Here is a 14013-nt window from a genome sequence, read left to right as displayed (position 1 = left end):
TGCTTGGCATTCTAAAATGCCACCTGAAAAAACAACAACTAAATTAAGCTAAAACGATACTTATTTTAATACAGTAACTTGGAGCGGGAAAAAGAAAACACTTTAATACAACCAAACATGAAAATGAAAAATATATCTTTTTAGACAAAAGTATTTGTAAATAAAAATTTACTAAAAACTACTATATAGTTAGTTACAAAAGTTCTGATAACAAGGGAGTTCAACAAAATACATTAATGTCACACCTGTTATTTCTCTAATGTCAAGGCTAATAAATTTCTTATATATGTCCAAAAATTCATTATTTTTCCTTATTTGCATGTCCTTCACTACACGTGGCTAGGCGATTCTCACAATAAATCATTTCAGTATCAAAGAGAAACTTCACGTATTTAACTCATCTGAACATCAAGTTAACACGTAAAAAGTTGAATTAAATAAATAAAAGTATGTTCATACGTACCTGCTAGCTACAAGAGCCCAAAAGAGACCAAGAAAACAAGCATAAGAATTTGGATTCTTAGCAAGTTTAGTAGAAACAGCTTTCATCAAAGGCCAAAATGCCAGCTCAGCATTATTAATATTCCTCATTTGTGTAGTAGTATTAATATTTCCCAATTCTAACAGAATTATTATTAGCAATTCCATTAATATTATTATTCATTTTTGTTTTCCAAAACTCAAGTGCAAATAACAATGAAGTTAACCACAACAAAGCTTGAATCACAGCTGCTTGAACAACAAGATCAACACCTAAATCCCCATACATAGCCTTCATTAATGGAACACCAACAACAAGTGTGTTATTCAAAGTGGACAAAGAAAAAGTTGTTATACCCCAAACAAAACACCCTTTTCGATAAAAGTTAGCCCATAAGACGAGGATCAGAATCACTAAGGCTTTAGCAATTACGTCACCGGTTAGAAAAAGGTAATTGAGATTGTAAGGGTTGATATTAGCTATGAATTGGAAATTGAAAAATGGGAGTATGAAAAAACAATTGAATCTATTAATGGTGTCACATTGTTCTGGCTTAAACATGTGCCACCATTTTACTGAACCATAGCCTAAAATAAGTGCTACATAAAGTGGCATCATGCCAACCACCACCTTGTATATATCATCCCAACCTATCATGTTTAATTTTAATTTGTGATTTTGAAGGTTTTTTGTGAATTTGGTTTTTTTTTATTTATGAAGATTGTGATTTCATGGATGTATATATATAGAGAAAAGTTTGGAGTTTTTTACACAAATGGTCCTTTAAGTTTGATGGTAGGTTTGTTTTGGTCCTTATTGTATTACTTAAAGCAATTATGGCCCTTTAAGTTTGTAAGACTAAGCACTTTTGGTCCAACTGACGGAATATTAATGCAAACGGGATATTAAAAATGGCAAAAATGTCAGTTGACCTTAATCGAAAGTAATTTTAGATTGAGATGTTTAATAAGAGAATCATCGCAATTCCTTTTTTTTTCTTTTTATTTGAAAGAGTTTCATTTACAAAATAAATATCCAAAAGTTGTGTTTTTTTTGGTTTCCGATCAAATCTCAACTTCATTTTCTCCTCGTGATTGACAAGACTTTTTTCAATTATGATAATAGAGAGGATCAATGAATTTGGGCGATTACACCTGGTCGATTGCATCGTTATTTAGCTTGAACATCACGTATAAAAATACATAACATTTTTGTTAGTGTTATGCAAAAAAAAACTAATACTAGATCTAAGAGTATAATAACTAACAATTTACATTAGCTTAAACTTTTAATTACTTCCATGATTTTAAACAATTAAAATAGGGCCTAAATTTGAACCAAGCACTCTTCTGGTTGTTTAATTTGTTTGACTTGGTGTTTTCATATGTTTTTAATTTAGTTAAGATAATGTTTTGATACAGATTTATAAGTCGATCAAATCAATTTATAATTATTTTTGTTTTATCAATATGTACAAGTCAAGTATTTATAAGTCTGAGAAAATCAATCAAAAGTCTTAAATTTTCCACCTGGCTTATAATTTTATAGTTTATATACATTTTTTATTTGATCAAATTCTAACTTTGGTTTTTGTTGTATCCACATCTGTTTCAACCCATTTGGCCCATGTTTTTTGCCCAGCCCGAAAAGCTTCAACCCGATCCATATCTTTCAATATTTTGCCATTATATTCAACAAAATCCCATCTACAACCAATATTCGCACATTGCAAAACTCATTTTATAAAAGATAAAAAGATATAGTGTAATGCATGCACTAGTTCATGGTCATGAGTTTCAGAAAGTGTTCAGATCATGCTAGGTCTATTATATGCAGATTTATTTTGTATTTCTGCATGAGACTGTTTTCATGACGTGAAATCTTAATTTCTTGATCGTATTGAGTAAATTGAAAATTAAAAAAGAAGATGTAATAATAATGAACATACTGTTGTCCTGGTGGTCTTCTTGTAAACCAAAGCCAAGTATTGAATATTAAAAGGTCAAAATTCTTCCAAATTTGTCCATCTTTAATTGAATCTAGTTTCAACACACGTCCAATTTTTTCAACTTCAATGTCTAGTAAAAGGTTCGAATGAAATAATACTATTTCAACTCCATAATCCTGCAAAATTAAGAAGAAGGAAAATACTTTAGGTTTTTCTTTAAATAAAAGACATACACACAAATCTAGATCTAATAATGTAAAACATAAATATTCTTTGTTTCAATTTATTTGACTTGATTTGGAATATGATCGAGGGGTCAAATCAATTTCTTTATATGTTAATTTTTTAACATATTTAGAAATTACATTAAAAAATATTAGCATAAATCACAATATAAAACCGACAATTTAAAATATTTAGAAAGTATTTTAAGAGAAAATATCATTTGACAGTCTAGAAACAAAGGTAATAACTTACATGAGCAATTCTTTTTGTTTTTAGAGAAATACATTTGTCCTCTATTGATTAGACATATCTCGTAAACAGTGAGACATATAACTAAAAAAACATTTATAGTTATATAAGTCTCTTCTACTTATTTCGAATTGTTACATAGGAGTAGTGTTTGTTTTAATAAATAATTATGCTAAAGAGTTGTATATATTTCAATCTCCTAATAATTTTCCCATTCTTTAGACAAATTAAATTTAAACATTCTCATTTTGTGTTTGATCCACCTTGAATTGTGTCTATAATTTCCCTATTTTGTTAGGCTGTAGAGCTCTAGTCTTTTCTCAATGATCATGAACAAACCTTTGCCATCAAATCTACAAATTATTCCAAAAACACATAAAATCAAATTACATTGTTAAAATAGTAAAGAAAAATGTGTCCATAACATTTATTTTAGTCAAACATCATTTTTAATTAGGAAAACGTTTTAAATATCTTTATCAATAAAATACATTGTTGTATATTCCTATGTTGACTTTAGATCCAATAGCGGAGAGATTTGATTGATTCTGAATTAAAAAATTATAATAAAAGGACTTGTTTTACAAGTTAAGAGTAGGTAACACGTCTCCGTGCACGGTCTTTATTTCTAACATTTTCATTTTAGTTGTTGAACTTAAATAGGTAATGCTCCACTGTTTCCTTCAACATATTCATTGATCAATTGAACACAAGTTCAAAAGGAGAACCACATGTTATAAAATCACAATCCCTTTGATTTTTAAGTATAGTTAAGTACTATTTCAATTAATTTTTTAGTTGAGTTTTCCTTATCTAGTAAAAAAATATAGTTATGTGACTTAAGTGAAAAAAATAATAATGTTTTTCCATAAATATTTTGATTTATTGAGATAGAAGTAAAGTTTGTAGTGTGTATAAACAATCTACTTTCTTCAAACTACTTATGAGCTTATAAGTAATAATATGTTGTTGATTTTAGTAAAAAGAAGTTATAGTTATTTGATCATCTGTGAAATTTACCTCGATACTATCAATATAAGTAACTTGAAAAAAAGTACGTCATATAAAATTAAATGAAACAGAGATAGAGATTAACCTAGGCAAGACACAACCATTACTTGGTTGCCATCTATATTTGTTCTCCAAATTTGATGCAATCAAATTCCCTTCATATGAATGGACAAGCTGTTGAATCATACAATGGATATTAATTATCAATAATCCAATTTCCTTCAAATAAATCACAACCATTTGCTTCTGATGACCCAATTAACACTGCTAAAATAATAACAAGAAAATATTTAAACTCATCAATAAAAAATTTCTCCATTTTTTATATTCAGAGGAGAAAAGAAAAAGAAAAGAAAAGAGAATAATTATGTGTAAAAGGGGTTGAAATAATTAATATATATATATATATATATGTGTGTGTGTGTGTGTGTGTATGAAGGGAGGGATTACAAATAAGGAGATTTATTTATTTAAGGTCTTTTTATTTTCAGTAAAAAATTTAATTTTGAAAAATTAAATAAGTTCAAGTATAGTAATTAAGGATATTACATTCCGTAATTTCCCAACTAAGATAATTTGTAATTAATTGACCAATACCAAAAGAGTAGAAAGCAAATTACTCTATTTACTACCATTTATTGTTTGTTGCTTTCGATCAATAATGTTATTTTTTATATTATCCTTTTATTATAATAAATTTTATATTATTGGAAATGATCATAATTAAGAATAAGGGTAATTAGAAATTAAGTGATAAACTATCTCTTCATTTTTTTCAAACTGAACATGTATTAAATAGAGTTACACCGTAGTTAGTTCCTTTTAAGAGACTAAAGTGTTGAACACGTTATTAGTATATATAATTTAAACTCGTAATGGGTTTAAGCTTATACTCAATTCACATACTATGACTCTTATTCTTATAAATTGTGATTAAAATTGATAAAAAAATAATTTAATTCCCCTAATTTATGGAGATCATTTTGTCATGATTTTCATTCTATTTTGATCTAATTATATTTTCTCACGTTTAAAGACATTTCCTTTTTGGTAGTTTGATTTGAATTTCTTTTATAATGATTTTCCAATTAAACTTATTATTTATAAAGCAATTTTCTAAACTTATTAGTTTCCTGAATTAAATCAATAAATATCCTAATTTATAATCAAGTTATTGTCGATTGCTTGCAACTTTAATTTCTTGTTCCAAAATAAGGTAAAAAGAATTTATATTTGGTAATTGTGTGTATGCTTCAATTAGAAGGGAAAAAGGCATTTATTTTATAAATATTCACAAAATTATATAAAATTTATTAACCCTTAGCAATTACAATTAAATTAATGTAGAAATATTTATTATCACTTAAGCTAGTCACGACTCTCTCTCTATATAAATTATATTTTGTTAGTTTGATGTAAATATAATATCGAAAGAAGTACCAATATAAATGAAACTTTTGGTAAAAATTTTCTTTCGATATTTGTATCTATATTAAAATTCGACTAATTTATATTTGCTTCACATAAGATCCCATTTAGGAGAAAATACTCTCTATAAAAAAATAATTCATCTTCAAAACTAAAACCCGATCACACAACGCTTTTGATGGTAAATTTTGGTAAGTTGATAGTTGTGTCAACCTGTTTTTATGTGTGAATGAGATGGTACAGAAAAATGCAAAACAAAAAAGTGACTTTTTTGATTAATTATTATAGAAATATATATTGAGGAAAATAGTTTGAGATGGTACAGAAAAATGCAAAATAAAAAAGTGACTTTTTTGATTAATTATTATAGAAATATATATTGAGGAAAATAGTTTGTTAAAGGCAAGAAAAGGCTGGATCTTTGATGAGCATTTGCAATTTTCACATGGCAACACACCTCACATATGCCTCCCTATTATTTATTATTTCTTTCTCTACCATATGTCTCTCTTATAACAATATAAAATATAATAAATAAACATTTCTCTCATGTAGGGTATGTTTGGTACTCAAAAATATTTTGTCAGAAAATAAGTGATTTTCTTATGTTTAATATACAAAGCAAAAAGTTATTGTCTTAATAGTATTTGTATATAATCTAGTCTGATTCAAAAGAAGCTGATTGAATTTGAAAAAAAATCCTCTTGTCTTCAAAGTGCATGTGTTCTTGGTTTAGCAAACACTATAGGATAGGAGTGTGGGGGGTTGCATTAAGGGTAACAAAATCAAATTCAACTTGTTTAAGTTTAGACGGGTTATTGATCCAATCATTTATTTGCTCAATTTATTTCAATTTAATTTATTTTAATTCATTAAAAAATATTTTGATATGTAACCCAAAATTGATTCATTAAAAAATCTTGTAAAAATAGATTTTACTTGTAAGATTATATTGAATATATTATTGTTATTGTTGTTGTCCTCCTTGATCAATAAATCATAACAGCAAATTGACATTGTATGACATGAAATTGAAAATTGAATCGCAAAACTAAGTTGAAAAACGGTAAAAATAGTCCTAGGATGGGTGACCTTTTTTGAGAAGTTCTCGCGTTGCATTTCTCCTATCAACAAGAGTTGTGATGGGATGGTTAGGACCCCTTCACTCTTAATTACATACTTCGAGTTCGAATCTTTGATATGAAAAAAAAATCATTAGGAAACATTTTCCTCTTTAAGTATAGTGTTTTAAGTTTTACTTGTAATTTAGAAACATTAAAAAAAAATTCCTCCATACCAAGCACACCCCTAATCTTGATTTTATTCTCATGAAACATAAATTTGAATGAATGTTAGACATAAGTATAAATCCTTTGGTTAAAATGTTAATTACATTAGACATTGTTTGTCATGTGTGTGTATTTTATTTAAAAGGATGCTAAGCAGGTTTGTTAGATTTGTTGTTATTTGACAATCAATGATTATAGTATATTCTTTACGATACATAGAACTTATGCTTCATATATGAGCTCATCTGAAGTACATTTAGATGTTGAATTTTGAAAAATAAAATTATATTTCAGAAAAAGTACCTTTACTCTATAAAATGAATATCAGACACAGAACGAGATGTAATAAATTAAATGGAGTGTTTGGGAGAAGTGGGAAAGAGAGATGCATATAGAATATTATTCCAAGTATCAGGAACTCCACCAATACACCAATGTGTACAATCTAAGCCATGTATACCATTGTATATACTTGGATGTCCATCTTTTCTTAGTTGTGTTAGCTTTGTTATGTCAAGTAAATTTACTATTGGCTTTGACATGTTCTTTAATACTTGTTTCACTATGTCCACAGGAATTGGTAATCCACTTGGGTATGTTGATCCTCTTACTGGTCTTGTCTCATTGAAACAATTCTTTACTTCTGGCTCACCCCATTCAGATCCACTGGAAAAAAAAATAGTTGTAAAATATTAGGCAAATAGAACGATATATATGAATCATTTAGTATTCGGGATTTTTACACTAGAAATGTAATCTAAGTTTGGACAGATTGAGTTATGTCTTTATTTGTTAACTTGAGCGGTTGACCCGTTGTTGAACCCTAAATTACCCATCAAATTGGTAAGCATAACTTGCATAAATGTACCCTTCGGCCATCTAGTGTACCAACATGGACAAAATATACACTACTGTATACTTCGACTGTATATTATGTATATAGAAATGTGTATATAAATGTTTAGCATAAAGTATACACTATGTATACATTATATACACATATTAATCACAAAATATTCATCAAAATTACTTTTGTAAAGCATAAAAAAAAAAACACAAAATTTAATAATTTGAAGGATGAAAGTTCTTACTGGTAATGTGTGGCTGATGCTCCTTGATAAAATACTTTGGTTTTCTTTGTATTAATATCTCTTTCAACCCATTTAGCCCATGTCTTTAATCCTATACGAAATGCTTCAATACGGTTCATGTCCTTGGATACCGTGCCATTATTTTCAACAAAATCCCATCTACAACACATACAAAAATATACTTCAATTAGACCAATTAATCATATATAATGAATAATGAGAACTCTAATTATGATATACGTAAGCTAGCGTTTGATCGTAGATTCAGTTGAAAAAATCTACTAGTAAAATCTATGATCAAACGGGTTGTGAATGTTTAAGTATACATACTGTTGCTTAGAATCGGCTCGTAGATACCAAAGCCAAGTATTAAAGATCAAAACGTCAGCTTGCTTCCAAATTTCTCCACTTTTAATGGAATTTAGTTTTAATACTCTTCCAACATTGGGTACCACTTCAATGTCTACCAAATAATTTGAATGAAATAGTATCACTTCAACTCCATAATCCTGCAAATTAAATTTGTAACACGTATATAAGGTTTGAGCTTAAGTTACTGCATGCGATTATAAGAAAAAGACGGGATTGACCTCAAAAGTGACGGAAACAGAATGTTTATTTATTTGTTGCTTGAATTTGGATTTGGGGAGAGCAGCATGAAGCAAACATAGAAGGGATTCAAAGTTGTTAAGACTTAAAGAATCCCCAATATACATTATCTTTTTTCCTTTGTATCTTTTCATGAAATTTTTCCCATCAAATCTGCAAAATTATAATAATTAATATGAATTTGATATATAGTATTATACAATTAATTACATTAATCATATATATTAATTAGTAGACAATAGTAATTAATAATTCAAGTAATGATAAAATGTCATATTCATGAGATTTTCTCAAGTGAGTGTGTGAATGATAATATGACTTTATATAAAATCTGAATGATTCATAACTAGTAATTAACAACTAATAAGTGGTCGCAAAAGAAAAAAAGATTCATACCTCGATTAAGCAGGCAACATAAAAAAGAGAAAAATACGAACCTTGATAAGACACAACCCTGGGTTGCCATCTATATTTAAGATAATCAAGATTAGGTTTGCCATATTTGATGCAATCAAATTCCTTTCTTATGAATGGACAAGTTGTTGAATTATACAATGGATATGAATTATCAAAAATCCAACTTTCTTCGAATAAATCACAACTCTTTCGACTAATATTAGTGACTACCTCATGAGCATTTGCTTCTAACAAGCAAAAACTTACTATTATAACAACAAGAATAGGAGTAATATTTAGAAAAATGCCAAATCTTTCAACTACTTTATCCATTGGAAAAAAAAAATGGAGAGATATATTTGAAAGCTAATTTTTGGCTCTATATATAATCAAAAGGTTCTATTTGAAAGTTATTGGATGATATTTCTCATAAAATTAAAAAATAATTATCTTCTAAGACGTGGTGTAACATGCATGTAGTACTAATTTAAAATTAGGATTAATACCATTTTTAAATATTATGTTTCAATATTTTCACATGTAGCACACATGGTAAACTCACATAGAGGAATCACGCATCTCCTTATTCTCAATTTCTACTCTCTCCGTCTAAATTTACGTGACACTTTTTAAAATTTTAAATTCAACAAGTTTTTATTTGACTGTAAGTTTTTTATATATCTTTTAAATAATTTTAAATAATTAACTATTTTGACTTATATTACTTTTTATGTAGTTTTCAAATATGTAAATTTTATTCAAAAAGTTTAAACTTTTTATACTTGAATTTACCATCAAAATTAAATAGTTTTAACTTTCAAAATCGATTTGTGCAACATAAAGTGAATTATGGGAGTACTATTTATATTATTCCTCGTTCTTGCATGTCTGCAATTTTAAAATAAAATGGCATAAAATAAAGTCAAAACATTCTAATAAATCATATAATAAAAAAGAAATTTTTTAAAAAACGACACTGGTATTGCAGATGTTGGCTAACCCCTTCTCACGTTTAAAAAATTAATAGTTATTATTTTATTATAAATAAGGGATCAGGAAAAAAATGAAAAAAATAATTAAAAAAAGATAGTGAGAATTAAACTCACACATATTATAGGAGAATTTATAACGAGCTAAGTTCACAAATAGTCGATTTTAGGACCATCATATCGTATAAGTTATATTAATAGTGCATTAAAAATTTACAATTTTAACTACTTTTCAAATATTTCAAACATTTGAGCCCGAAGTTATAAAATCTTTTTTAAAGATGGGAGGTCACTTATATGATTAAACTTCTTGTATATATGGTTGAAGGTGATATATGAATAAATCTATGCACAAAAATAAAATTATTATTCGAATTTCAAAAATCAATAAAGATTTGACGCTCAAAAAATAATGTTAACTCTATATAGAGCTCTATCAAATGTTATGTCCCAATGCTATGTGTATGCGAATCACTAGCCTATGTTTTTTTTATGTTATCTTCATTTTTACATAAATTTTCTTGTTTTTATTAGGTATTTGAGTCCTAGTATTGAGTATTTTTCTTGCTTCACTTGATAGTTCTTTAAAATTGGTTGCTTGTATCATTCGTTCAATATTTTTTAAAATAAAATTGATCAACTATTATGTCAATCATTATTTTCTTAATAAATGTGTCAATTTAAAATGGACTAGTAATTAGAGACTGAGGAAATAGTTGATTGCCCTTTTGGAACATTTGTATGTACTTGATAATTATTCATCCCGTGTTGAATGTCCTCTATCGGACATATTTTTTTTACATATATATTTTTTTGTTAAAAGAAGAATTTTACTTTATATATATATATATATAAATGATTATGCACAATGTCAGTTCATAAATTTATTTAGCCCAACTTTTCTTTAGAAAAATTGGTCATTCGGTCATATTATTTACTAAAGAAATTAATGGCCGACGCAAACTTTCTCTTCTTCTTCGTTGTTTCTCCTTTTTAAAAACTAAAAAAAATTACGTGAATTTTTTCGTGCGAATTTATCAAATATTCAACACATCGAGAGGATTGCATATCTAAAATTTGAGAGTGTTTAATTAGAAGTGATTTTGAGTTGGTCGATATTGAATAGACAATATTTACTTCATGTATAAAAAAAACTTTTTGAGTGTATCATAATGTATGATCAGTGTATACCAAATGTATATGTAAGTTATATTTAATTTTTTGAGTGTATCATAATGTATAGTCAATGTATACTTTCTATGACTTTTGACTATTTTTTATATAAAGAAAAACATGACTATATTTATTATAAATTAATTATTTTATTGTATATATTTAAAATTGTCCTTAAATATTATGCATCAATCCAAATATAATGGCATCATTTCTGCCTAATAACATTAGAATTACAATCCATATAATTTAAAGGTAATCTTGTTAGTTCCGCATGACTAACATCTAGGGTCAGATTTCAAATTAAATTTTAGGGGTTCAATTATTAAAACTCTTAGCAACAAATTTATTACATTTTTAAAATTATAAATTTTGACATATTATTTACTTTTACTGAATTTTATATATAAACTTATATTTTATATCAAAAGTATTAAATTTAGATGACCTCGATAACAAAATATATTGCATTCCCCTCTAATTATCAACCACCAACTCCATGGCACAGGCCCAACTACCAACACATAGCCTTTTCACACTATTTTTTGCTTAAAATTCTAGAATGAAATCATAAATAGATAACAAAAATTGTTACAAATTTACAATTACAAGCAAAGTTGTACCCATTAATTAGTAACATTCTTACTAGCTTTTGGTTATATCGTTCTAATTTTATCGGATGTCTCACGAACACTTACTAGCGTCTATCTAGTTAGTTCATGGTCGGATCTTAAGACATAATATCCAAAATTGCATAATATGCTATCAATAGAGGTAACGAAATTATGGTGCCAACAATCACCCTGAAATTAAGAAAAATTAAATGTCATTAATAACTTTGATTTAATAAGTAGAAAAACAACTATAAACCTTACATAATCTAATTAAATTTTTATTTTTTCAAATGTATTAAAAAGTTAAATAGGACTTACGCAGTGCTAAGTACATCAGCATGAAGTCCATATTCTTGAGCATATACGAAAGATGTCACTGCTTGGGGTAATGCAGCCTGCAAAAAAAATAAAAAATACAAAACTTTTAATAATTTCATTATATTAATTTTCAGAACCATAACAATTTTATGATTAAAAGTTGTGAAATCAATATATATATATTGATGCACCTGAATGTCAAATCATGTAGTACAATATTTTTAAGATAATGTCAATATTATTAAACTAAAAATTTAAGCAAATATTTATAAATGAAATAATAAAATATAGGGATAAGGGCCTGAAAAATACCTAAACTTTGGTCAGATTTGCTGTTGCGATACTAAACTTTCATGAGGACCTATTACCTCCCTAGATTATTTAATACCGTATTTTTTACCCCTTGAACTATTTAATAGTGTATTTTAAAGGTATATATGTGCCCACGTGGACTCATTACTATTTATAATTTTGCATTATTTTTTATGTCCACGTGGGCAAATATATATGTTTAAAATACGGTATTAAATAATCTAGGGAGGTAATAGGCCCTTATGAAAGTTTAGTATCGCAACAGCAAATCCGATCAAAGTTGATATATTTTTCAAACCCTTATCCCTAAAATATAAGTTCATATGAATAATGAATTTAATTTTTTTATGATTGCATATTCAGTTTAGCAAATCAATAGATACTGGTTAATTATTTTTTTTTCAATTTTACCTTTATTATTAAGTAACCATTTTTCAAGACTATTGAAATACTAGTAATTAATTTGGATTTCCAGAATACAATTTATAAGGGTAACATGATAAAATAACCATTTCCTGTAAGGAGAATGCAAAATACAATTTGAACCGATAAAAGGGAACAAAAGAAATATATATTATATAATTAATTATAACTATAGTGTATGCTCCGAGCCCTTTGTAACACGCATCAACAATGAGGATAACAAATTACTCATACTATCGTATCATTTATAAGATAATTACAAATAAATAATAGTTAAAAGTCGAAATATTAATTTAAATTTATAAGATAATTACAAATAAATAATAGTTAAAAGTTGAAATATTAATTTAGTAGTTAATTACCTGAATAATCGCGATACGTAAAACATTTCCTCTCAAGCCCAATACAACACAACCAAGTGCCATTGTTGCTGGTCCAACAACAAATCTCAAAATCATTGCATAAATTGTCAATGCAGCTCCACATGCAATTATTTTCCCTTGCAAAGCCATGAATAATCCTAAAAATAAAATTAAAAAGAGAAAACACTCTTGTTTAGTGAAAAAGAATGACATTAATTAGTCTCTAATTATTTGTCCACTTTTGAATTATCACACCTATTAAGAAAATAATGATTGACATAATGAGTTTACCATTTTATTCCTATTAATTATGAAGTAGATGAATTAAAAATTTAAGATTTTCAAGAAGTTCTACCTTTTCAAAAATTAATTACTTGAGGGTATAATAGGTAAAAAAAAATGGTCCTTTCTTGATTTGTCAAAATGAACAAGTAAAAAAGAAAAATTGGACAAGTAATTAGAAACAAAAGGAGTACTTAAATTAGCCGAGCTTTTGGGAAGTCAGAAGCGTGTGTTTTTTGTGAGTTGAGATGCTAGAGTAATCTTTCAGGAGACGTTTGGTTTATGAAATAAGATAGAATATCCCACGATTAAGTTTGGAATTAAATTTCAACTTTGTTTGATTACATTGAAGGTATAAATAATCTCTCGATAAATTTATACCTCAAACTTGATGTTACTGATTTGTCCCACCTTGGAGGTGGAATAAATTAATCCAAAAATTATGATCTCGAGATAATTTTCTTTGGTAACCAAATAGAAAAATAAGTGTTTTTAATTAAGTAGTAATTGAACGATTAAAACTATTTTTTGAAGCAGAAAAAGTACTCTAGTTTCTTTTCCTAAATAAACACTTTTTGGAATTTTGTATTTTAAAAATTTGACCAAATAAATTACAAATTTCGATAATTTTAATGAGAAGTCATTTCTGGTCAAAATCAGTTCATAAAAAGAACAAAAATGGTTGTTAGTTGAACAAAAAAATCAGAAGTTATTTAATGCTAGTCTTTATTTCATTAAATAAAGGATCAAAAGTAATTGCTATTTTTACATTAATTAAAAGACACTTACCCATACTAAACATGGCTACTCCAC

General features: G+C 27.0%; 2 protein-coding genes and 1 pseudogene across 2 annotated transcripts; all 3 read right to left on the bottom strand.

Annotated features, from left to right (window-relative positions):
- Positions 1 to 4: 4 nt before the first annotated feature.
- Positions 5 to 1138, bottom strand: LOC102604961 (putative auxin efflux carrier component 8; annotated as a pseudogene).
- Positions 1139 to 6945: 5807 nt separating this feature from the next.
- LOC102605300 (protein trichome birefringence-like 40) lies at positions 6946 to 8797 on the bottom strand. The gene is made up of 5 exons (XM_015305830.1): positions 8769 to 8797; positions 8313 to 8484; positions 8053 to 8231; positions 7723 to 7881; positions 6946 to 7297 (listed from the first exon to the last, which is right to left on the bottom strand). Exons 1-5 carry the CDS (start codon positions 8795 to 8797, stop codon positions 6982 to 6984), a joined length of 855 nt encoding a protein of 284 aa, XP_015161316.1. The 3' UTR covers positions 6946 to 6981.
- Positions 8798 to 11444: 2647 nt separating this feature from the next.
- Positions 11445 to 14007, bottom strand: LOC102604622 (putative auxin efflux carrier component 8). Its single transcript, XM_006367920.2, has 4 exons — positions 13990 to 14007; positions 12919 to 13076; positions 11822 to 11898; positions 11445 to 11692 (listed from the first exon to the last, which is right to left on the bottom strand). The coding sequence occupies exons 1-4, from the start codon at positions 14000 to 14002 to the stop codon at positions 11620 to 11622; spliced, it is 321 nt and encodes a 106-aa protein (XP_006367982.1). The 5' UTR covers positions 14003 to 14007; the 3' UTR covers positions 11445 to 11619.
- Positions 14008 to 14013: the final 6 nt, after the last annotated feature.

The sequence above is a fragment of the Solanum tuberosum genome, unplaced genomic scaffold, assembly GCF_000226075.1.
Source record: "Solanum tuberosum cultivar DM 1-3 516 R44 unplaced genomic scaffold, SolTub_3.0 contig00028, whole genome shotgun sequence".
Lineage (NCBI taxonomy): Eukaryota > Viridiplantae > Streptophyta > Magnoliopsida > Solanales > Solanaceae > Solanum > Solanum tuberosum.
The sequence above is the reverse complement of the archived record's forward strand: the minus strand, read 5'-3'. Positions and strand labels throughout refer to the sequence as shown.

What these genes read in the sequence shown, in the direction of transcription:
- LOC102605300 (XM_015305830.1), bottom strand. Translation starts at nt 8,797, where the DNA reads ATGGCAACCCAGGGTTGTGTCTTATCAAG. An exon ending in CTGTTTCCGTCACTTTTGAG is followed by an intron (nt 8,232 to 8,312) that starts GTCAATCCCGTC and finishes TTTAATTTGCAG; the next exon opens with GATTATGGAGTTGAAGTGAT. An exon ending in CGAGCCGATTCTAAGCAACA is followed by an intron (nt 7,882 to 8,052) that starts GTATGTATACTT and finishes TATGTGTTGTAG; the next exon opens with ATGGGATTTTGTTGAAAATA.
- LOC102604622 (XM_006367920.2), bottom strand. An exon ending in TACGTATCGCGATTATTCAG is followed by an intron (nt 11,899 to 12,918) that starts GTAATTAACTAC and finishes TTTTTTTTGCAG; the next exon opens with GCTGCATTACCCCAAGCAGT. An exon ending in GCTGATGTACTTAGCACTGC is followed by an intron (nt 11,693 to 11,821) that starts GTAAGTCCTATT and finishes TCTTAATTTCAG; the next exon opens with GGTGATTGTTGGCACCATAA.